Source organism: Porites lutea, chromosome 1 (genome assembly GCF_958299795.1).
Source record: "Porites lutea chromosome 1, jaPorLute2.1, whole genome shotgun sequence".
NCBI lineage: Eukaryota > Metazoa > Cnidaria > Anthozoa > Scleractinia > Poritidae > Porites > Porites lutea.
The window spans coordinates 55630952-55654785 of record NC_133201.1 but is presented as its reverse complement, the minus strand read 5'-3'; the positions used below and the strand labels follow the sequence as shown (position 1 = coordinate 55654785).

Genomic DNA, 23834 nt, shown 5'->3' with positions numbered 1-23834 from the left:
TACTGTATCGTAATTATTCCAACTCGCTCAAGGTGTTAAATAAGGGCGGTCTTTACGGGAGGCGAACTCCGAGGGACTGCGACCAAGTTCAGAAAGAAAAAGGAAATTACGTCTTTTTGCATTTATATACGTCCTCTCTAAAACTTCGCGCCTTGTCGTGAGACGCACGTTCAGAGCTTTTGTGATGCTAGTTCTCTTTGTCGTCGCCGTCGCCACAAGGGCTAAGCAAATAATGAAATTATTTCTTTGAGGAAAAAAAAAACTTACCACATTAAATCCTCTATTCAGCCCCCCCCGTTGGGCTTATTTATTTCAAGCACATCTAAAGTGGGGGGGGGGGGGGGGGGGGAGGACTTAATAGAAAGGGAGGGCATATTTAATATTTAGCGAAGATGATGGTATCAATTCTCCGAAAATACTAGAACGCAAAGCGAAAAAAGGCACACGAAGTTGGAGGTCAGGGAGCCGAAGATAAACAGCAAATCCCAACTTCCAGCATGTGGATAAATTATACCGGATGATTCCATCTGAAGTTACAATCGTGATTTATTAATACAGCCTATCATTTAAGAATAAGGGGGGAGAAGAGGGGGGCTTAAGAGAGAAGGGGGTGCTTAACTTTCTTCGCCTAAGAGGGAGGGGGGGGGGCTCATTGAAGAGAGGGGGCTTAATAGAGGATTTACGGTACATTAACTAAGTACTTGATTAATCTTTCTCGGCGTCTCCACTTAATTGTGAATGAAATTCCACTTCATAAAACAGCAACGCCTGAGACATTTTGACAGCGACAGTGACGCAAATATTCCGTCCCAAGCTTGACATTTGTTGTGTTCGTGTCCACAGCACGTACAGACACACAATTTAATAATCACTCCGAAAAGGTATCTATCAAAATCAGCGAATGTGGAGTTGTTGGCGCCTGACGAGCGCATTGCTATCTCTGGGACTAACACCGAGCACACCTCGTTTCCTTATTAGCGTGACTTCCATTTATAGGCCTGACGCGGAGGTACCACCATTGATGTTAGTTCTGTGTACCTCCATGTTATGTGCCTCGTGTTGTTTATGCCACAAGTGAGCGTATAAACTGTTTGTGTCAGTGATAAGTGAATAATGAGAGCCTCGTTCCCGCAATCGACCTTCTTCAAGCACCAGAATTTCATCGGCGTCCACCACAGTTGACAAACGGTGAGCAATAAAAATGGAAGTTCTCCCTTTGGTGACACTTTTTAGGCTGTTTAAGATGTTCTGCAATGCAATAGGGTAGAAAAAAGTTCTGGGTTTCCTGAGCTTATTTCTTGTTTATTTGCTTATAGATCATTACAGTCTTTACTAACTGCTTCCCGCAATACTGTGCTGTAATAAGATCAGGCTTTAGTATAAACCTGTCACACTAATAACTCCTAAACTAGTTGTAACTATAAACTGACTACAAAGAAGATAAAAAAACGCGGTTTCCAAATTAATCCTACGCCTTCTCCCAGATCGCTCTCATGTTTTTCTTGCTTGTTTGTTCGTGTTCTATCTTCGACATTTTATCAGTTACACGAGCTATTGGGTAACTACGCCCTTGGATCCTGGATATACGAACAAGATGTTCCTTCCCCCCAGATCATTTAGACTTACCATTTCTGTTATTGAATCCAGCGACGAAGTGGCTTCATCATACATCAGAATGGGTGGGTTTTTCAAGATGGCTCTAGCGATGGCTATTCTCTGCTTCTCGCCACCAGACAGTTTTAGTCCTCTCTCTCCAACCTGAGTCTCATATCCTTTGGGCATGCGCAGCACCGCCTCATGAATCTCCGCCATCTTGGCAGCTTCGTAAACTTGTTCGGGTGTGGCGTCAATGCGGCCGTAATTGATGTTGTAGAAGACATTATTGTGAAAAAGCACTGTGTCCTGTGCAGTAAAAGTCACTTATGAGAGTAATTATTACATTACAACACAGCGCTTCTCGACTGACAATGTTTGCTGATTTCAAAGAATAACTCGTGCATTAAAAGCAAACTGAAAGGAGAACTTCTAGTCAGGTAATCAATATCAAAGACCTGCGGCTGTAGCTTACTATTAATCTCCCTAAATCTAAACTGACTGTGGATCGACTAGAGTTTCTAATTGGCTGTATGGCGCCTGTTATCTCGTGGGTTCGACTACGTCTTGGAATTTGCTTTATATCATTTTTCATTATCTTATTATTTATGCGTTTTGCATTTATCAACTTTTTTTTAAGCTTCAAAACGTCATAATAGAGACCTTTAGATTCGAGAACGAGGACGACCACCAGTACGAGATTTGACTTAAAGTTTTTTCGCGTATACTCAAAATATAGACTCCCCGGTAAGCTTCATTTTACCATTTTTCACCAGAAAAGTTAGCATTGTTATCTTTTGTAAAGGAGGTTACGCGCTCTTCCGATTGCAAAATGATATAACTCCTAAGATTTAATTGATATCTTGTTTTCGCCACCACGACATTCGCGCGAAAACTCGTAGTAGAATGTCGACGGCTACCACGTTTTGCCGCCAAAATGACGCTGGCCCACGCGCTTACACTACTTCCTATTGAGAAAATCTCGTATTCGTACTCGTAGTCTTCTTAGAATCTAAAGTTCTCTAATAAATCGATTTCATTTCAACACATTTTGAGGAGGCTTATTTCCGGGGGGGGGGGGGGGGCTTATAATGTAAGGGAGCTTATAAGCGGCAGTTTACGATTTACGCATCTGCTGAGCAGAACTGAAGTAATAAAACTACTAAAACTACAAGGATTTACCTGCGGTACAACGCCAATGGCTTTCCGCAAGGACTCGATGGTGAGATCTTGAATGTCATGGCCTGCCACAAGGATACGACCGTCGGCGGGATCATAAAATCGGAACAGCAACCGGACAACGGTGGATTTTCTATAACCGAACACAGAGAGCTGCATCTTTGAGTGACTATGTCAAGTGTAACAGCTTAAACAAAACTAGCCTGGGACCAGACTCGGCAGTGGAGAAGAAAGCGAAAAAGAAAATTCCGCGAGCGGAGCCGAAGTCTGGGGAGTGCCCAGTCCACTGATCAGCTCGCTTCGCTAACCGAATTTTTTTTGCCGTTTCACGACGCTTTTCGGAGATCAAGAGTCACCTTTCCGGCAACCGTGAGATTGAATTTCAGACTGATTTCTCAGAAAAGAAAATAAGCAGACAAAAACTGTCGAGAACAATTCTTATGGATAACATTGGAGTGAAACTACTTACTTTTGAGTAGAAGTAATAAACAATAAATGAAAATGAGGGAAAAACTTGGTCACGTGGTACAAATTCACGTTTGCCGTTTGGCGTAAACGTGAATCTATTTCCCCACCTGGGAGCCTGGTCCCAGGCTAAAACAAAACTGACGTCAACACGAAAAACGCTAAAACGATAGAGTTTTACAGGGCATGCGCTTTTCATGTATGACACCATCGTATTCGAAAACCTCCGTTTTTGTCCGTCCACACGAAAACTATGGGTTTCAGGTGACCGTTTCAACGGATACGAGTGGACGGTAGGTTAAACCGGAGAAAAAGTCTACGTTTTCAAACGAAAACGGCTTCTGATTGTCGTCACCATTGTGGTTCACGTTTGCTGTCGAGTAGTACTTTCACGTTAAGCTGTTAGTGTGACCATTGAAATACAGTTTTACAGATCGTTTTTACATTACTTTTCGACGGCCATATTATTAGTGTAAAAAACGGTGAAACGGCGGCCATGTCGGTAGTGTACCAAAAAAATCTTGTGGGAATGAAGTCTTTTTTCATGTAAAAAACTTTAGTTTTTCCCAAGAAATTTACACAGCTGCTGACCTGACTAGGCCTTGCACCAGACTCCTCCCTATATTCTCAAAATTATATCCATCATAAAATCGTGGGGAAAACTTACCCAGAGCCGCTACCCCCCACGATAGCGATCTTCTTTCCCGCAGGAACAGTGAAAGTAAGTCCATTTAGTATGTTTTGGCCAGGAAGATAGCTGAACACCACATTATCAAATATAACATGCGCCCTGTCATCACCAGGTTTTAGGACAAGAGGAAAAGCACCCGGCTTCACCTGCAAAGAAAAGAAAAACAAAATACTGCAGTCCATTCATGTATGTATCAAGGTAGCGTCTATAGAGCATTGTCGCATGACGTTGACCAGGGCGGCCGCATTAAATTATTAGGGACCTTACGAAACCACGACGACGAGGGCAACGGCCACGTCAAGAAATAAAGCAATACGTTTAATGAGCAAAACAACAACTCTGCACGTGCATCACGCTTTTTTGTACATTTCTTTGCCTTCACTGCACAACTACGACGTGAAATGACCAAATTTTAAGTTTACTTGGGAACAGAAACGGCAAGGCGATAAATTCTATTCGAACTTGAGCGCGTTCCCCTTCCTTTCAGCTCCGGCCAAAATCCCCTTCTTTTAAGTAACAGGGCAAATTGGGATAATCGTGAAACTTTTAAAATGATGCGAAGTCTAGTCTGTTTTTCAGCGACGTTTTCATGGACGTCGCCGTTGTCGGGTCGTAAGTGGCGACGGCAACGAGAACGTCAAAAAAGCAATACTTTAAAGGCCTGTTTAAATGGAGGTGGGGGACCCAAGGTAGGTAAGGTAACCCTCTTAGGTAGGGTAACCCGCCCGTCCATATAATCTCTCATATGGTTACCCCACCTATCATGTAAACGTGATCAAATTAAAATGAGAGATTATATGGACAGGCGGGTTACCCCACCTTAGCAGGTTACCTCACCTACCTGGGGTCCCCCGCCTCCATGTAAACAGGCCCTTAATTACATAGTTAATTGAGTGGAATGGTTATGAAACCCGTCAGACTCCTTTGTTATATGTTTTTGTGGACCTGAAAGTGCACAACGTTCAAAAGAATTCCTATCATTTTGATTGTATTGACCAATAAAAACGTTGCATTAATTTATTCCGTAACAATTTGCCAACAGAAAACAAAGGATTGTGCACTTTCAGGGTGCTTCCAACATAAACTGTTTCACTGTTGTTTTTATCATTGATGTTTGCCGCTTTTCATAACCAGTCTCCTCTAATAACTATGTTAATTAGCAGAACCACAACTCTGCACGGGCAGCACACTTTTTTGCACATTTCTTTTCCGCCACTGCACGACTACGACGTGAAAACGCCTAGTTTCACGTTTTATGAAGGACGTGAACAAGCGACGACAAAATTTTCTTTCTTTCTTAAGAATTCACCTTTCGCCAAATTTTGATGCTAGGAAATTTTGGTGTACTTTCGTTCATGCGATCTTGAAAACTAACCCGTTTTCTCACCACCTGTATAAGTGCAACTTCATTCAGAATTTGGATTTTTAGCGCTTTCTTGTATATCTCCGAAACGACTCGAACGAATTTTTTTAAAATCTCTTCACATAATCTTCATAATGTATATAAAAATGTCTGAAACTTTCATTAAGATGGATTCACTGCAACACCTTGAAATTTCAAGCCAAACCTATCCTACGAACAAAAAATCTGCGTTACAAAATTCACTGTTTTGACGTTATGCTAATTTATCCAGATTAATGCGGACAATACATATACCTATGACTAGTACATTTCAGTGCGAGTATTGTCAATGTTTTACATTAAAAAGATGCGATAAATTCAGACTAAAATCTACTAGTTATGGAGGTATGTAGAGGGCGCATTCCTAGCATCAAAGTATTATATTAAGTATCATTCTCACGCTAGTTAAGAATAATTTGAGTCATTTATAACGTTTTTATTAAATAATCTATCACGGCTATTGAAAATTTAAGGTTTGAAATATATTTTCGTTTTAGTTGAATTCAAACATACAGAATTTTTTTTACTTCTTACGGATATTGTTTGCTAAACACCAAACTTTAAGTTCCTAGTGTTTGATTTTCAGTAGCAGGTCTAGATCACACAAAATTCGGCTTTTATCAATTTCAAAGTTTTTTGTTTATTGTTATCTGTGTTTCGACGGCGGCCAAGTTGGTGTTCCAACAATTTCTCAGGTAAACGCTTTCTTTTGTTCCAATAAATTAGCATGCATAGCTGCTGGGCAGGTGAGTAAAAACGCTGCATTTTATTCAACGCATTAACAGAAGACGTTCGGAAGAGTCTCTAGAAAGGAGAATACCACTTTTAATCACCTAAAAATTAGAAGAGGAATTAGATTTATCAATTCATTAATTTCAAAGTTCGGCTCACCTTAATGGAAGAGGGAACCTTATGAAGATCGAACAGTGTTTGCATATCCACGAGCGACTGTCTGATGTCACGGTATACAGACCCAAGAAAGTTTAGTGGCACCGAAAGCTGAAATAGGAGGCCATTTACCATCACTAGGTCTCCTACGGTCATAGTACCTGGAAAACCACAAGAAATAAGATACTCAGTGATTCGCTTCATTGCAATCGACAAACGCTTTTCTGAATTGTTTAAAAAATATTATTTTAAGCTATCTAGAGTTCATTTAAGGCTCTAGAAATGAATTTTAAGTGGCGCTGTGAAATTCTTATCTGTTGAACGACATGTCCTGTGATACTTTATTCCATCACAGTTTTCGAAACAGGCAAAACTAGGCAGTGGACATTTATGTTTAAAGTACCGTGAGGCGGTTAATAGAACAACCTGTCAAGGGTTGAATGATTGAATGGAACAGTCATCTCGAAAACGTAGCCGTTTTCAAAAATATTTTACCGAAAACGGTCGTCGCGTGCCCTCAATAATTTGCTACAGTACAGTTTGCATTTGCTGAAGTATAAACTCAGAGCAGCCCATATTGAGACAAAATCAAATGAACCAATTAGATTTCAAAGCCAATACGTGTAGCCGGTACAAAGCGCGAGAAAAAAGTGTAAGTAAGTCATGATTTATCTTGTTTTCAATTTTGACTGGTTGGTATAGTTGAGTGAGGGTTATAGCCAATCATCTACAAAAAGTTCTTGGAAAATCAAAGTAAATGCAACACGACTTTTTGGGTCGTTCCAGCGGAAAATTTACGGGAGCAACGGATTATCTAAAACGGTAGTCCTACTTTTACGGACAGAATACTCCAAACGGAAATTGGTGTTTCATTTCTCTAAAGTTATCTCTGATACCAGTTTCACGCCTTCGCGGCCGTTTTTCGGTAAATGGAACTGATTTGTACAAATGGTAAACGCAATTCCGGGACGAAATTTACCACTCCTTAAATTTAATCACGTTAAATACCTTGAAGTATCTGTCTGCCAGCCAGGATCATGATAGCGCTCAATGAAGCACTAAAGATGAAGTTTTGACCCCAGCTGAGAAGAGCTAAACTTGTTGTAGTTTTGAGAGAAGCCTTCTCGTAATCTGAAAGAAGCTTGTCGTATCTCGAAGCCTCGTATTCTTCATTATTAAAATACTAAAAAGAAGGAAAAGAGAACAAGTATATTGTCACTCAGAAACAAAGCGACAAATTTTTCCCAGATATATAGTAGTTACTCGTTTAAATTTGAATTCGAAGATTGGTTGAAGCGTAACAATTACCATCTTAACTGGGGGAAGGGAGGTTGTTTAAAATCCGAGTTCTTGAATGTATAAACGGATTTTGAGTTCCTTTACTAAAATTCCAAAACAGATTGTGAATCTAACAAACCACAATCCCGTTTAGATTAGATCGAATCCATTTCTGGGTTTTTTTAGCCACTTATATGAGCAAAGTGAGTCTGGCAAGTGGTCTACGCGTGGAAAAAAAACAAAACAAAAACAAAACAAACAAACAAAAACAACAACAACAACAACAAAACATGCTGTAGCTGGCAACGTTTCCGCCGGATCCAATTAAAAGCATTGTTTGTCACCTTAGAAATCAACTTACGGAGACTCGTTTCTTCATAAACTAAAAGAACTACTCGTTGCAAGTATCACCCAATATTTGTGATTATCATCCAAGATTTGCAGCTGTTGGATTCTCATCCAACAGTTAACACCACGACAACTCGTTGTGATTGTCATTCAATATTTTGTAGGTACCCTTTAGATTATCATCCAATATTTGCAACTTTTGGACTATCATTCAACAGTTAACGCAAGGACAACTCGTTGTAATTATCATCTAATGTTTGCAACTGTTGGATTATCATTCAATAGCTACCGTAAGTACAACTCGTTGTGATTATCATCCAATATTTGCGGGTACCTTGACTGTCTCGTAATTTATGAGTGAGTCGATGGCTTGAGACCCTGCTTCGTTGTCAGCTTTGTTCATCTGTACTCGGAACTTGGTCCTGATGAAGAATGCCAAAAATAGATTTAGAAAGATTCACATAAATAAGAAATCTAAGATGATCGGATCGAGGAGCGCGAAAAAATAAATACAATAGGCCCTTTACTGCTAGTCATTGACGTGGTACATAACCGCCATGCTGGAGAGCAAGTGAATGAGCCACGGATGGACTGGGGAAAGACAGGAAAAGGAAATTATCATTTTGAATAATGTGAACGCTTATTTTTACTCTTGACAAGGAAGACCTGTTCTAGAAAATGAAAAGACGTTTCCAGGAAAACTCGAAAAGCTCTCGACGACTGGTTAAAGATATACCCAAATCCAGACTCCGGTTGCAAAAAGCACAAAACCTTACCCTACTACATGGAAAAAGAAGCCAAACTCAGTTTCAGTAGTCATAGGAGGTCAAAAAGCACACACTATTAACTGACGCACATATTTTCTCGCCTATATAAGGGAATACCCCATAGGAGTCCAGCCACACCTCGGCATCTGTCACTCGACTTAAAATTCGAATTTTGAAACTGCAAAACTAATTGTTACAAAACTAAACAAGCGATTTTATCAGAGGTAATAGGCGAGCTTAAGCAACAAGAACGCCGACGTGCGGACTTCGTGAAGAAGTGTCGAAACTTTGTTGTTTGGCGCTTGATGGAACGCTTCTTTCTGCAAAACCTAGTTGAAAACTTTTGTTTTAACTCCCTTAGTGTGACGTTATCGAATCAGAGCACTTTTCATGTCTGGATTAAAGAATGTGACTTACTTAAAGGAGGTCACACTTTTGGCTCCTTGCAGTAAAAGGCACATTAATAAGAAGCACATGTAGCTATCATAGCCAATAGAATTGGACTTACGGAAGAGTAAACCTAACCATTAAGACTGGGTTTATATGGTGAAAAGAGGGTCACCCTCCCAGCCAAGTCAGCTTTAGCGAAGACGACCTTTTTGCCCGAGCCAATAGCACCCGCGCATGCTCCGATTGCCTCGCCTTGACTGAATTTACCAGGCTTGGAAGGGGGAGGGGGGTAGAGGGTGATCTCACCACCGAAGAAGGGGTGACCAAGGGTGACCCGGCTAGGCGGATCACCCTTCTTGCAGAGACAACTTTTTGTTTCTCCGTTCGGCACGTTTTGTAAGGAAATGTATGAAAAGTTGGCTCGCCCAGGATAAGTGAGTGACCCTGGGACGACTTTTCTCTATGGAAATAGGGCCTAAATGGATGACAGGTTTTTTACCTCCACTGCGTGATAGAGAGAGTAAACGCTGCGTAGGTTCCTAAACAGGCCAGTGTAAGGAATGCAAACTCTTTGCCACAGCGGTATGTCTGAAAATCAGTAACAAACTTTTTCAAACCCAGTTCAAAGCAATAAAAATTACGAGAGAAGAAAATTATTTCATCAAAAGTATAGTGCCCCCTACTGGTTAGCCTGTTCCAGACGTTCAAACTGTGGGGACGTTGCAAAAAGACAGCAAGGACTGGGGTAGCTCACTGACTTGCACCGCACTCCATTATCGGAACACCTAGACCCCCTTCCCCTACCCCACCCCCTCGCTTTTTCTGCTAAGATCGTTTTACGCCGTCCTTATAATCAGAATTTGAACGCCTGGAATAAGCAAAACTGGTAGGCCATGTGGAAAGCTAGAAGACTAAATACTTGACGTTCTCGGTTGATCGATATTAGGGACTTTAAGATCCAACGACGTGACGCCACGGCAACGAAAACGTCACTTAAAAAGTGAATTGGCGTTCTTTCAGTCTTTTCCTACCCACCTACTTTGTCAAATGTAGGCGAACCCTCCTGGAGTTGAATTCCGAGGGACCATATCCAAGTTGAGAGAGAGAGGTAAAATTTCGTTGTTGCTTGTTCACGTACTCCATAAAACGTGAAATCAGGCACTTTCACGTCGCATTTGTGCAAAAACGGGCAAAGAAATGTACAAAAAAGAATGACGCACGTGCAAAGTTGTTGTTTTTCTTATAAAACCTATTGTTTTTTTGACGTTCTCGTCGCCGTCCGATTCGTTGGATCTTAAAGTCCCTGTTAGGAAGCTTAAACAACGACGACGGCTTTTTTGACGTTCTCGTTGCCGATGTTGGATCTTAAGGTCCCTAACGTTATAAAGGGTAAGCAGAATACAGACGTAACATGAGTAGTGGCCAAGAAAGGGACAGTGGTAAAGACTTACCAGGATTCCAGAGACAAGTAAAACCTCAAAAATTGTAGGAAAGATGTTAAACACCAGTGCACTCAAAATAAAATTAATACCCCTGTGACAACAAACAAATATTAAGTAATCATTAGCTTAAAATGAGAATTTACACTACTGTTAGCAATGTCGTATTTTCTTCGAGACGCAAACTACTTGAATAACTCGGGACCCGAGTGGTTTATTTTCCATAATCTCACACGTGAGTTTATCGATGACGTAATTTCGGTCATTTCCCTCTATTATTTTATCGATGTCTTTTTGTCTATATAATAAAACGAGCATTACACGGAGGCTTGAACATATGAATTTTATTTTCTCGTGGCAAAAACAATATTTTACTCACTCGCTACGCTCGTTCGTAAACTACTATTTTTGCGCCACCGTGTAATATCCTCTATATGTTTGTTATTCGTTCGTTCGCTGGTTTATTTATTTACTAAAAACTGCCGCTAATAGACTCTGGGCTTATACATCTTCGTAAGGAGATTTAGGAGGGCTTATAAACGAAGGGGCTTATATTGGAAGGGTCCACCTAAAAAAAGCACTTCAAAACAAACTGTATTAGTGCTGATTAAAATACTGTTTGCATCTACTGGCTTTAAGACGTCATAATAAATTAAATTCATTTCAATACATTTTTAGGAGACTTATATCCGGGGGAGTGGGGGCTTATAATCGGATTTGTTTTTTTTTAGTAGGAAGATGGGTCTCGGGAAGGGGGGAGGGGGTGGGTCTTATTAGTGGCGGAGCTTATACATGGCATTTTGTAGTGGTTATTTATTTACTTTTTACCTTGTTCCTCTGTCAATGGCTCTGGACAATGCACCAGTCTGTCTTTTCAAATGAAAGCTCAGGTCCAAATTGTGAAGATGAAGAAAGGTCCTCCGTGCAACATTGCGGATTGATCCTTGAGCTACTTTGGCAAATACTGCATTTCTTAATTCATTGAAAAGAGAGGCACTTGTACGCGCTGCTCCATCTACAAACCACAAGTGGGTCACAATAAGTATCTACTTTTTATTTAGAAACTCCAAATCAAGCATTCATTTAACCACAGTCAACTCCCGATTAATGGATACCTCTATCAGATGGACACCTTGCTAAAAAGGACACCTATAATTTGTGACAGCCTTTCTTCCCTCCTTTAGTTGACTCTCTCTAACATGACAGTAGTTTTAGTATAAAGATCATTATCAAAATAAAACTCAAAATTATCTATCAACTTTATCAACATATTGGATTGGCTTAAATCCTCTGGCTTATTCTTCATAATCAGCTACATTGTAGCATTGACTAAATCTGGAAGATGTTTACCAATATAAATACAATAAATTTTTTTTGTATTTTTTTTCGTCAATGAAAAGCAAGGTCCTTGGAAGAGGAGAGATGATTAAGATGGAATCCATCAGGAAATGAGTAATTTTAATTTTCAGTGGACAAAAACCTTGTACTGGAATATTTTAAGCCATATCACATTCTTTTGTACACTTTTCAAAAGCTATAATTTGTAATATGTTACAGGGTCCTAAATAACTCCAAAGAAAAGGTTCTTATGGTAGACCAAGAAAATAAATTTCCAATTTCACAGGAATTGAGAAAACACAGGTAAAATCGTCATGTGTAAGATATCATTTTGAAGATTGTTTTCCCGGGCTCCTATAAAAATCTTTTCTTTAGAGTCATTTCACATAACTAATATTACATAATTTATAGCCCTTGAAAAGTGTTTATACAAAAAAGAATGCAATGATTGAAACTATTCTGATACTGACTTTGTCCACTGAAAAATTAAAATTACTCAATTTCCTGATGGATTCTGTCTTAATTACCTCTGAACATATTGATAAAAAAACAGAAATTTCATCAAGTCACCCATATGAAAATGATTCACAAGTACAAACCAGGTTAGGTAAGCGCTTAGCACTGAAAAGTATAAGCGCTATATAAATATTTTATTACCGGTATTATTTATTATTATTAGGGTTGATTTGGAAAACTTGTGTACCCCTGGAAAATTTCGAGTAGTGCCCCTGAATGTTACATAAATCTATAACCACTTACATCCTAAAAGAAGAGCTGTAAGTACAGTGATGGTAGTTCCGCCTGCTGTTTGAGCTAAAGTGGAGGGATCCAAGTTGTTGAGGAAGTCAACAGCATACTTAAACAAGAATGGAACTTGAACATTCAAAAGCTGAAGAAGCAAAGTATAAATGAATGTTACATTATAATGTGTTGTGGAAAAACTTGCACCCTTAAACCAAAAGGGATATAGTGTTAAGCCAGTGACAAATGACCACATATATACATGATGAGTAATGGATAGGAAGTATTCCTACAATGTAAGCTGGTAAATTAAAATGGTGTCATGGATTTTTTTGCAATTCAACCAACTGGATCTGGATTGTTAATTATTTTCCAGTCTGCACTTATGCCGTTGGCAGCATTCTTGAAAGAGACGAGTTTAAGTCCACTTTTTGGGCCTAGGTTATGGTGAAAAATTAATTACCCCCTGATTTAACATCAGCAAAAACTTTGAACATCTTTAAAAGCAGAACTCGTAATGATATAAGCTCAATGATAGATGATCATGGATGTAAGAGCTGTTCTCTCTGCACATCATAACCATTTAATTTTACAATTCTCTCTCAGTTATTTTTTAGATAATCATTAAATCATAATATATTATGCATAGTTTAAACATTTTTACTTTTATATTGTATAGGTAATTAATCTAGAATTATGCACTGAATTTAGCAAAATCAATATGCCATTTAGGATTTTTTCACCTTAGCCCCAATGAGTAATGTGACTGCGGCAACCACTCTTCTCTTGAGATCTGGTCTGTCCTTTGGCCAGACATGTTTAAGCATCCTCTTGAGTATCGTCAAGCTATTTACGCCCTTTAAGCTTTGTGCCGTCACATTAGTAGCTCCACCATGCTGCTGTCGCTTGGGTAAAAAGTGAAGTCCTGGCTAAGAGATTTAAGCAAAATAGAAACTTAAGTCAACTCTTCCATGTTGAGGACTTCCTTCATAAGGTTCCCGGCTATTCTTTAATCATTTCTTTGCCTACATTATGGTTCAATTTTATCCTAACTTCAAATTTTATTTTCCTTTATGTTGGGCTAAGGTAATGTAATATGATAAATAAATAGAGACCTTTAGATTCGAGGACGAGGACGACTACGAGTACGAGATTTGACATAAAGTTTTTTCGCTTTTTCTCAATATAGACTTCCCGGAAAGCTTCACTTTACCATGGTTTCACAAGAACAGTTAGCACTGTTATCTTTAGTGAAGGAGGTTATGCGCTTTCCCGATCGCATATGATAAAACTTCTAACATTTGATATCTTGTTTTTGCCAGCACAACATTCGCACTAAAACTTGTAGTAGAATGACAACGGCTACCACATTTTCCCGCCAAAATGATGCTGGTAAAAATTCTCTCGCTAGCACTACTCAGTATTGAGAAAATCTCATACTTGTAGTCGAGAATCTAAAGGTCTCTAATGAGTTTGAAACAACAACAACACTACAAATAAAAAAACAAAATTTAAACCTTTAGTTATTAAAAATGATTAAAAAATACTGTGAAAGTTGCTGCTTCAAGGCATTATAAGTTTTAGTAAGGTGCAGTTCTAAAAAGGGGTTTCTATCTGATGACTTGACTTAGTAGTGACAGAAGCATATAAATTATGCTTCTGGTAGGGAACATACCTTATAAGAGGCAAATCCACTGCTAATGGACTGTAATGTCCTTGTTGGAGCTGTGTTATACCTTACATGATGTCCACATGACCTCTGATGAAAATTATTTTAGAAAACAATCAATAATAGGCCTTTTGCATTAGTTGATCATGTGATCAACTTTCGCTAAACACGAAAACAGTTTGCTTTTTGAAAAATTTTGTTCGCACGAGCTGAAACTGAAGAGCATATCAAAATAAGCAAAATAATCAAAATAATATTATTAATTATTATTCACTACTTGTGAGATATACAGTTAAAAATTTACAGGTTACCTAATTATTAGTTAACCTGTAAATTTTTAGTTGTATATCTCAAAAGTAGCAATTGCAACAGCTGCCGAAAATTAGAATGATTTGTACGAGAAAAACAACTTTGCCACCCACTCATGCTTGCGTGGTTTTCCATACAACTCCTTGTAACTTCTGAAATTTTTAACTGTCGTTAAATCTTCCCTTACGCATTTAAGGGCTCAAGGTGCCTGTTATGAATTAAAAGGAGATTTGAGCCCACATTATGTCATGAAATATTTCCTTAAAAGAAAACACCAAGGTTTTTAACATTCTTATTTGTCAACAATATTCAGTCTTGAAAGCCCTGTTGAATTGGATGCAGAGGGGGCCATAGAAAGTGTCCATATAGTACTGACGGGGTGTCCTTATTAACCCTTTAAGCCCCAATATCCACATACAAATTCTCCAAACTGATCTCTATACATTTCCTTAAAGAATGAGTTAAGAGAATTTGATAAAAGATCAAAGTATTTTCTCTTGGGTGATCATTTTCTTAATTCTCATAACCTCATCTCATGACAATGTATGGATATCATTAGGAGAAAATTGATGTTGGTCACTATTGGGACTGCTTAAAGGGTTAAGCAGGTTGAATTTCCAGAAAATGTTATGGCTGTCTTTCCCCATGGACAAAGCAAACTGGCCATAATAATGAGGAGTCTGTATTAAGCAGATGTCTGTGAAGTGGAGTTTGACTGTATATATTTTTATTTTTCAGCAGTAATTGATTTCACATTTTCCATAATCGATATGGTATCCCTCATGGTTTTTGATCAGTGATCAAATAATATTATATTAAGACGGTGTTTGGCACACCATTTAGCCAGGGTATGAACCCAGTGCCTAGTGCTCATCTATTTGAGCTAACTATGTGGTGAAGTCCAGTGTCCAGGGCATGTTTCAGGCCAAAATTATATTTAGGTTGAAATTTTTTTAACCTAGGTGAATTCTTGGTGGTTTTGGCATTTGTCAAAGCACTTAATTAGGTACACACCCTCCCTGTCTTTCGCCAGTGTCAAGTTTCTTCTGGGGCATAAGATTGCACACTTGTCATTTCAAAAGTCATTTGCAGTCTCGCTGCGACTGTTTTACCCACCCTGCCCTCCCACGGGTATTTTTTTTTCTTCTCCCTCGTTTGTGTCAATTAAGTTTTGTTTTTTTGCCCCAAGCTTTCACAGCAGTCAGTCTTTGTGTGGTCACTAATTCTATTTCCTTTGTCTTGAGCTCTTACCCCTAATAATTCATGAATAATCAAGGCTATAAGTCTGACAAAGGAAATTGATAATCAACATAGGTTGAAATAACTTAATGCTTAAATAAACTCAATATGTGGCTATATATCCAGTACCATAGCTGCGCTTAATTAAATTTCTCTATTGCTTTGTACGGGTTTTGTTTCATACACATTGATTGTGTGCATTATTATTGGAAAATTTATCTGAAGTTAGTTAGACTTTGATGTTGCACGCAGTTAAAGATCATCGCCTCGATGATATTGCAATGATATGCTTGATCCTGGCAAAATGGTGGCAAGATTTGGTGCTTCACTCTACCCTACGTACCTTTAGAAGAACAAAGGAAAATTCTACACCTATTTCTTATAAATTCAACTGGTGTTTCTGATTGACAAAAAGATCATTGATAAAAATACCCTAAACTATAAACTGTCTTAATTAATAAGGTAAAAACATATCAGTAAAGTTACTAGCTGTTTCGTCTGCTTTGGCAGTGAGAGTCTGAGCAAGTAATTTTACTTGACTTCACGACCTGTATAATAATCATTCTATTTATCAAACAAACACTCCCTTACCTGTACAACCGGATAGCTGTACAAACGGTTTAATCCAATATTTAAGCCTGGCCTAAGAAACACCCGTGGAGTTCCTACTTCGCAGGTCAACTGCAACTTCAGAAACCCACAACATGTCCTCGACAGAGCCGCCATGTTGTATTTTCCTTCTTTCTTTCCCAGACTCCTCGGAGCCTTGGATTTCTGTTTGAATTTTATTTTCCATCACTTTGGTTCCTGGTACACTACATCTCTTTTTTCTACAAAATTAATGCATATATTTTTCAGGGATTTTAATTTTTACCATTATAAGTAAATGTGAAGTTCCGTAAAGTGCCACGCTTTTGTAAATTTTTTTGCTAGCGTTACCGTTTACCTGGAAACCAAAGAAATCTTTGGCTAAGAAAATATGAGTTACGTTTTCCTTCCTTTTTGTTTAAAAGAACAACTGTTTATTATCACAATCAACTGATTTAGTGATATTTAATTTTTTCCCACAAACTGGAATCCAAACCGACATTCAGAATGATGAAAACTATTGCGTCACGCAATCCACACTGTTGAAAGGTAACCGGAAATTGCACGTGGTTAGTAGACTCGTACGCATGCTCACACGCTGTCAGTTTTCACTGGTGTTCGTTTCGAGTGAAATTTTTCAAAATGGACATTGAGCGCCGGTAACAGTATTTTCCAGAAGTGTTAACCCACGATGTGGGTCTTTAGATGTTTTCTCAGTTTTCTATACCTTTTAGTATATTTAAAGACTGTTACAGTCACCTTATTTCAGCAAATTAGACAATATTTTTCGCTCAGTTTACGGACGTGCACTTATTGGAAAATCAGAGAAGACTCAAAAGACCTCAGGAAAGTTCCACGACACATCAGCTTCGTGGTTTTGGAGTCTGACATTAACTTTGTAGATCTTGCTCATCTTATTGTATGGTCCATGGCTATGAGAATACAGTATATTAGCTTATATGACAGAGAAGGTAGGTTGTTTTTACTACCTTTTTGATATGATGCAATTCCAGTACGTACAGTAAGCTTTACACATGTAAGCTTAGTACTACTTGTTGGTTTCCAATTTAATGAACCTGACAGGTAGCTATTGATTGATAGTAATGCTAAAGAAATCGCGTTTAAATAAGAGCCTATGTTCTTGATCGATCAGGTTTGTTAAAGAAGAACGCTGCAGCTTTATCAAGCGAAATTATAAAGAAGCAAAAAGAAGTTTTCGAAGAGGAATCCAGCAAGTTTACGTTTGTTTTGAGAACAAAGGACGTGAAGTTTGATTGTGAGTTACTAGGTGAGTTTTTACTAGATCCGTAACTTAAATCGTATCTACAAACTCTCATTTAAAGAAGGTATTCTTGCATATTCTCATATTGTTATTTATTGATTGCGTTTTTAGAAACCTAACCCTGCCTCCTTGGGGTCCAACTTACTCAAATTGCATGAAAGTTGATGCCTCAGGTATTAAAAACACCGGGAGATGAGTTAAGCACTTCCGACTGAACTTCACCCTTTCCGTCCAAAAGACCTGAACTTGACTCGTATCACGAGTCTTGTGATTCAAAGTGCTCAATCCCTTCTGCTGTGTGCAGGCAACGTTATGACCAATGACCATAGTGTTACATTTCTTTCAACATTGTTTTTTATTAGGGGTGGGGGAGAGGAAATCTTGCTTTTATCAAGGGCTATCAGATAACGAGTTTCTTTTAAATTTCTTTGTGCTTTTCTACCATTTAGCATTTGGATGGAAGGCTCTTGATGTTTACTTACCGTTTATATGGAAAAAATTCTCCAGATCCTGATAGCTTGTCCAAAGTTCAAACTGTTTGGATCACCAACACCTGTCGGCTTCTTGGCCAGCATTAGAGGGTAGTGTCCGATAGCCCGGGGCAAGTGGATTTTGCTATCGGGCTAGTGATTTTTTTTCTTAACTTGCCTGGCAGGCGAGTGCTGTTTTTTGGGGAAATTCAAATTACAGAAGGATTGAATCAAAAACGGTTTTGGGACTAGTTGAAATGATTTGTGGGCTAGTACATGCTAGCTACAGCTTGCCCTAATGGCAGGCTGTAAAACTGACTTTCTTTACACCCTGGTCTCTTATCAACTTCTGCAAAATTTTCAATACCATATTTATTCGAATAAGCGCCCAACCTTGAATTAGTGCCCACCTCGAATAAGCGCCCATCCTAATTGACAGAAAAAGTTAATAAGTACCGGCCTCAAATAAGTGCCCACCCCCTTTCAGCTCCCAACCAAAAAGAAATGAATAAGTATGATTTATTTATTTATTTTATTTATTTAGTCACTCATAAAACCTTATACAATATGACCAAAAGCTGTTAATTAAATTATAAAATTAATGTGACAAGGAAGCCGAACGAAGCTTGAAGCTTATATTAATAGGCTTCCTTCAACTACCTAATGAACTAAATTCATGGCTGAGTGCAGAGTGAGCAAGATCAGAAAATTAAGCGACAGATTGGCTATCAGTGAGATAATTCTTTAAATTTTTTTTAAAAGCAAATATAGAAGGAGAGCTAATTAGTGAAATAGGCAAAGAATTCCAGATTTTAGGTCCTTGGTTTACAAAGGATACTGAATTGCTTTATATTTGTTCTACAAAAATGAGGTTTATACTGAGAGGCTAGTCGAGTTTTGTATTGATGGACTTGATTGCTACTTAAGAACAATTAGTCATGAAAGCTACTAGGCAAAAGATTATGGTGATAAGAGTACATAAAAGAAGCGACAGAAAATGAATTAATACTAAATATGTCAAGGACTTCAAGCTTACTAAATGAAGGGGCGGTATTTGCTAGATAGTGAGCTTTTGTTATGAGCCGCACTAGACGCTTTTGCAAAAGGTAAATACAGTTTAGGTTGGAACAGTAGGTGGAGGACCAGGCAACATTACAGTATGTTAAGAAAGGATATACAAGGGAGTACATAATACAAGGTCATCAAAGTTTGGGATGATAGGTAAAAGCGGGCTTTCTCAATAATTCCCACACTTTTCGAGATTTTTTTTGAGACGAAATCAATGTGTGGTTTCCAAGAGAGATGCTGATCAATTAGAACACCTAAAAATTTTGTCTCCGTGACTTGCTTGATCACAGTATTTTCCAGAGTAAGAGGGACATTAAGGGTAATTTTGTTGCGGCGGTGGGCGTGGCATAGCTACCAGTGGTGTGTGAGAACATTGACTTTCTTTTGCCTTGGATAAAAAATCATAAAATTTGTTAGATAAGAGACTTCCTGAAGATGGATTTTTCTTCAGAGTATTTTACAGAAACCTTGCTTTGTTACATCTTCAAGTTTTGTTATTACCATTTATAATAATGTTTTGTTGCAAAGTAAACATACTACACTTGGTGAAATTGTGAAAATCTGATAAGTGCTCAGCCTCGAATAAGCGCCTTTTCTCAAGGTCCTAAAATTTAATAAACGCCCAGCTGGGCGGTTAATTGAATAAATAAAGTAACTAGTTTTGTTGAAAACTGTTCATTTCATTATCCTTATTTTATGGCCCTGATTCATTTCATTTTGCGTACAGGATTAAGTAATTCTACAAACTACAGTAATAAAGAATAAGATATATTGGAAAAAAAAATGTGGGTACAACAATATGTAGACTGCTCGTTGCCAACCTTCACGCTCTTCCAATGACTTCTAAAGAACTGTTACCCTTTTCAAGTCAAGATGCTAAATAGTGAAATAATATAATGTAAAATATTGCATACCCTGTTTAAGGTGTAAGACCCTGAAAATCACACCCAGTTTAGTAGGACACACCCATTTATGATAGTCAAGGGAGTATACAATGTCCCCCTCTGAGGTACAGCATTATATGACTGTTTCTTTAATCTTGCTATATCTCTGCAGCTCCAACACAGGTATGCATAACCCTGCTGTCAGAAAAGGATGGTAAAGGAGACATTGTGGAAGCTGCCAGAGAATTTTGCCAAGAAGTCCAGACAAAAAGAAGAGCAACAAAAGAAATGGAGCCAGACTATTTAAACAGCCTTTTAAAAGGTGCTGAACAAAATCAATGCAGAATGTACATGCAATAGCATGCATTCCTATTTATATTCACGACTAAGAGATGGGAATGGGTGTGCAGCTCGAACTGTGGAGCCTGAGTGTTTAGTGCTATCCCAATAACATACAAAGTTCAACATCATAACTAAAGAATGGTATACAGATATTCCTAAATAAAGTCACTCAGGCTAAACTAATCACGTCCGCCACCTCATACGAAAACCCAAAAAACCCAATGGGAAAAAATTGGGAACGTATTCCCCAACCGATGCGGTCACACAACCTTTGGGGGTTAAAGGTTAAATTCAATCAATAGATGAATAAAGTAAGATATAAAAAAAAGTTGATAGTTCGAGAGCTGAGATGAATACATTAATACAACTGTCAAAACCTTATATACCTAATAACAAATAGTCAATTAACGCCATAGCGGCTCACGTGCATTCGTATCGAATGGGAAAGTATTTACATTCTCTGTCACTGCCACTACATTTAGCTCCGCCGAATGTAAATACATTTACAGCTGCATTTGTCACTAATGACCGAGTTGGAGAACTAGTGCACATGAAGTGCATAGGTATCATGGATTTAGACTGTCTGTGATGATGCAAGCTAACATGTAATGGAGTGAGCCAAAGCTTTCCAACTATAACTGAATATTATTATTAGTGTGAATATGGTCTAAGTGTTCAGTTTATTTGATGAATTCTCTATTGGACAAAGAAAATTAAATTTGTATTTTAAGTTTAAGAATTCAGCTTAATCCCTGAAATATTTCTTTTGTTGATGGAGATTGCTTGTTGAAGAATTCAGGATGTTGGGATTTCTTGATTTCCTATAATCCTTCCATCTCTTTTTATCCATTGAATTAACATGTACCAAACATAAAGATTTTTAAGGTTTTTTCAATAGCAGTATCAGTGAAAGCAAAGACCACTCAATCTATATCTACATGTATGGTTTTACCTTCTATACACAGCAATGGTTATGACAGTTCCTATCCATTTGACTTGTGAAATATTGTACACATGTAAAAAAAATACAGTCAAATCCCACTTTATAGACATCCACCTAATATGGACACCTCATTATTACAGACAGTTTGCTTTGTCCCCGGGGCAAAAAAATCACTTACATTTTGATTTTTCTCTAAATTTAACCCACTTAATACAGACATCCCATTAATATGAACACTTGCCATGGCCCTTTCATTGTCCCTATTAATTAATAGGGTTTGAGTGTAGATTAATTTTTTTAGCATTTCATTTTTCATTTTTACAGCTACTTGTGGCATGCCAGATCCTGATCTTGCACTCAAGTTTGGTAGCTTTAAGATGATAATGGGATTTCTTCCATGGCAAACCAGATTAACAGAATTTCTGTAAGTTACAGTTGTATGCAATGACTAGTCAATAATACCAATTGATTAAAGGTATTGTAATGTGTGATGTTGGTACATACATGTACAGTATATATAACTGTACTGTATGAATGAAGATAGAGCTACAATAACTGTTAGAAAGAAAGAAAAAGGGAACCTCTGTACTTCAAGCTCACTCCAAATCTTTAGCCTCTGAACACTGTCTTCATTTCAAACTCAAAAAGTTAAAGGGGCTGTGTCACGGCAGTCAGTTCATTCTTCAGTTTTGACCATCCGTGGCATCTGTTGTGTTATTTTAACTTTCCTGTAATGTTTTAAGTTGTTATTTTTTTGTTTTTCTTAATTTAACGGGCATTTTTTAGTGACTTAATTTTACTGAATTTCGTGACACAGCTCCTTTAAATGACCCTGTACATTCATTCTGGAGGCTTTATTGATTGTCAAGCTTTACGGCACTCAAAACACAGAACAATAACATTCATATTGACCATATGCATGCTGCTGTTCACGGTTCCGTGAATTATGGCTGCCAACTTGTTAAGAAATCAAAATTCATGCAAAAATGCATAAGTTACTAGGTGACATCACCAGACGGCATTATAAAGCTTGGAATTCAGATGTTTCTCTCCCCCACTTCCCCTTGAGGTTAGGCCACTCATGCCCCCACAGTAACTGTAACTTAATGATAAACAGTTTCATTTAATACTGAAATAAATGCAAATAATGTACATTGTACTTTTATCAGTCGGCATTCTCTCACAAAAAAAAAAGGAGGAAAATCACCTCTGTATTGAAACACTTAAAGCACGTGGTGCATATGTACAAAAAATAAAAAAATTATTCTTTTATATCCATTAAGTAATGATCTCGGTAAGGTGGATAGCAATTCCTTTTGTTATGCGGCAACGGTGCTTTCCCACATAGGAATGTTCTCATTTTTACACAGAGAATGCATAAACCTACATGAAGGCCGTTTATGCAATAAAATGTATTTACACTCCACTTGGAAAGGGTGTTTTTTTGTGTTAAAAGATTTTGACCAATCACAAGAGTTGAAAACAATAGCCAAGAAAAGTTTACAATTTTATATATTCCCGACATGGGATTTCTTTATTATTCAAACTGAGACCCGATTTTGTTATTTGGAAGATGGTTGAAATATATGTACCGCTTTATGAAGTTTTCTTAACTTTGGCTGTCTAACCCAATCAGAAGTAAGTACAGACAATAGAAAAGTTAGCACCTTTTTTGCATTCCAACATGTTCATTGCCGTTGTTGCTATCATTCTTATCTGGACCATTTCTTAAATGTCTTCCTACCAAATGAGTTGATGTGAGAATCATTACTCTACAGTTAGAAATGGATTTCTTGGTGTCCTATTTTAGTACTTATTTCTTCTGATTTTTTTGCAGACCTTTAACAACACACATCAACATCCGCTACTCTACCTTTGTTGCGTCCCTTAGAAGATATGGTGACTGTCAGCAGAGATGTGGAAAATAATGACAATAATAGTATTCTGGACATTGCTTGTAAAATAGAATTAATTATGATCAAACTAAAGATAGGGATATTTTTATCGACATTTTGTAAAAAATATATTTATATGTATGATTCTCTGTTAGTCTCCTTTCTTTTAATTATGTTGTTTAATATTAAAGTTATCTGCTTTGTCACAATTCAACTGACCAATCCTTGTCATTAAAAAAATCTCTTTTCTTGCCGCTGCACAAAGATTGTTGGTTTTGACCCCTAGTATAATGTACATCATACTGTGGTTTTTCTACAGTTGTATTACCTGGGGAGGAGGGGAACTCAACAAAGTTTTGTACAGGGAAGCTGTGCACTGAGGTCCAACCCCTTACCCTAGTACGTTGTAAGTTTTGGTTTGGGAATGGTATTCCGCAATCAAATCAGAGAGAAACTGTCCAAAAAAATGTTCAGAAAAACACTTTTACCCTGGTACCTTGCTCAATACTAGTCAAACATCATCTCTTTAATAACTTACTGAGCTAATTTATATTTTTCGATTACTTCTTTATTAAAAATTAGAGGTTGTTTGTCACGCATAACTTTAAGCGGCACAATATTAGTTT

At 37.9% G+C, this 23834-nt stretch overlaps 2 protein-coding genes across 3 annotated transcripts; one reads left to right on the top strand and one right to left on the bottom strand.

Annotated features, from left to right (window-relative positions):
• Positions 1–440: 440 nt before the first annotated feature.
• LOC140922330 (iron-sulfur clusters transporter ABCB7, mitochondrial-like) lies at positions 441–16481 on the bottom strand. Of its 2 annotated transcripts, XM_073372325.1 has the most exons (14): positions 16328–16481; positions 14195–14278; positions 13263–13448; positions 12538–12667; positions 11269–11455; positions 10453–10534; positions 9501–9589; positions 8179–8266; positions 7227–7401; positions 6222–6379; positions 3905–4074; positions 2776–2905; positions 1627–1902; positions 441–1248 (listed from the first exon to the last, which is right to left on the bottom strand). In XM_073372325.1, exons 1-14 carry the CDS (start codon positions 16460–16462, stop codon positions 991–993), a joined length of 2148 nt encoding a protein of 715 aa, XP_073228426.1. In that variant the 5' UTR covers positions 16463–16481; the 3' UTR covers positions 441–990. The 2 variants fall into 2 exon arrangements, with proteins under 2 accessions (XP_073228426.1, XP_073228432.1); XM_073372331.1 differs by lacking the exon at positions 14195–14278.
• Positions 16482–16940: 459 nt separating this feature from the next.
• On the top strand, positions 16941–23417 carry LOC140922391 (dehydrodolichyl diphosphate synthase complex subunit Nus1-like). Its single transcript, XM_073372380.1, has 5 exons — positions 16941–17295; positions 17478–17612; positions 20201–20350; positions 21638–21737; positions 23151–23417. The coding sequence occupies exons 1-5, from the start codon at positions 17016–17018 to the stop codon at positions 23239–23241; spliced, it is 756 nt and encodes a 251-aa protein (XP_073228481.1). The 5' UTR covers positions 16941–17015; the 3' UTR covers positions 23242–23417.
• Positions 23418–23834: the final 417 nt, after the last annotated feature.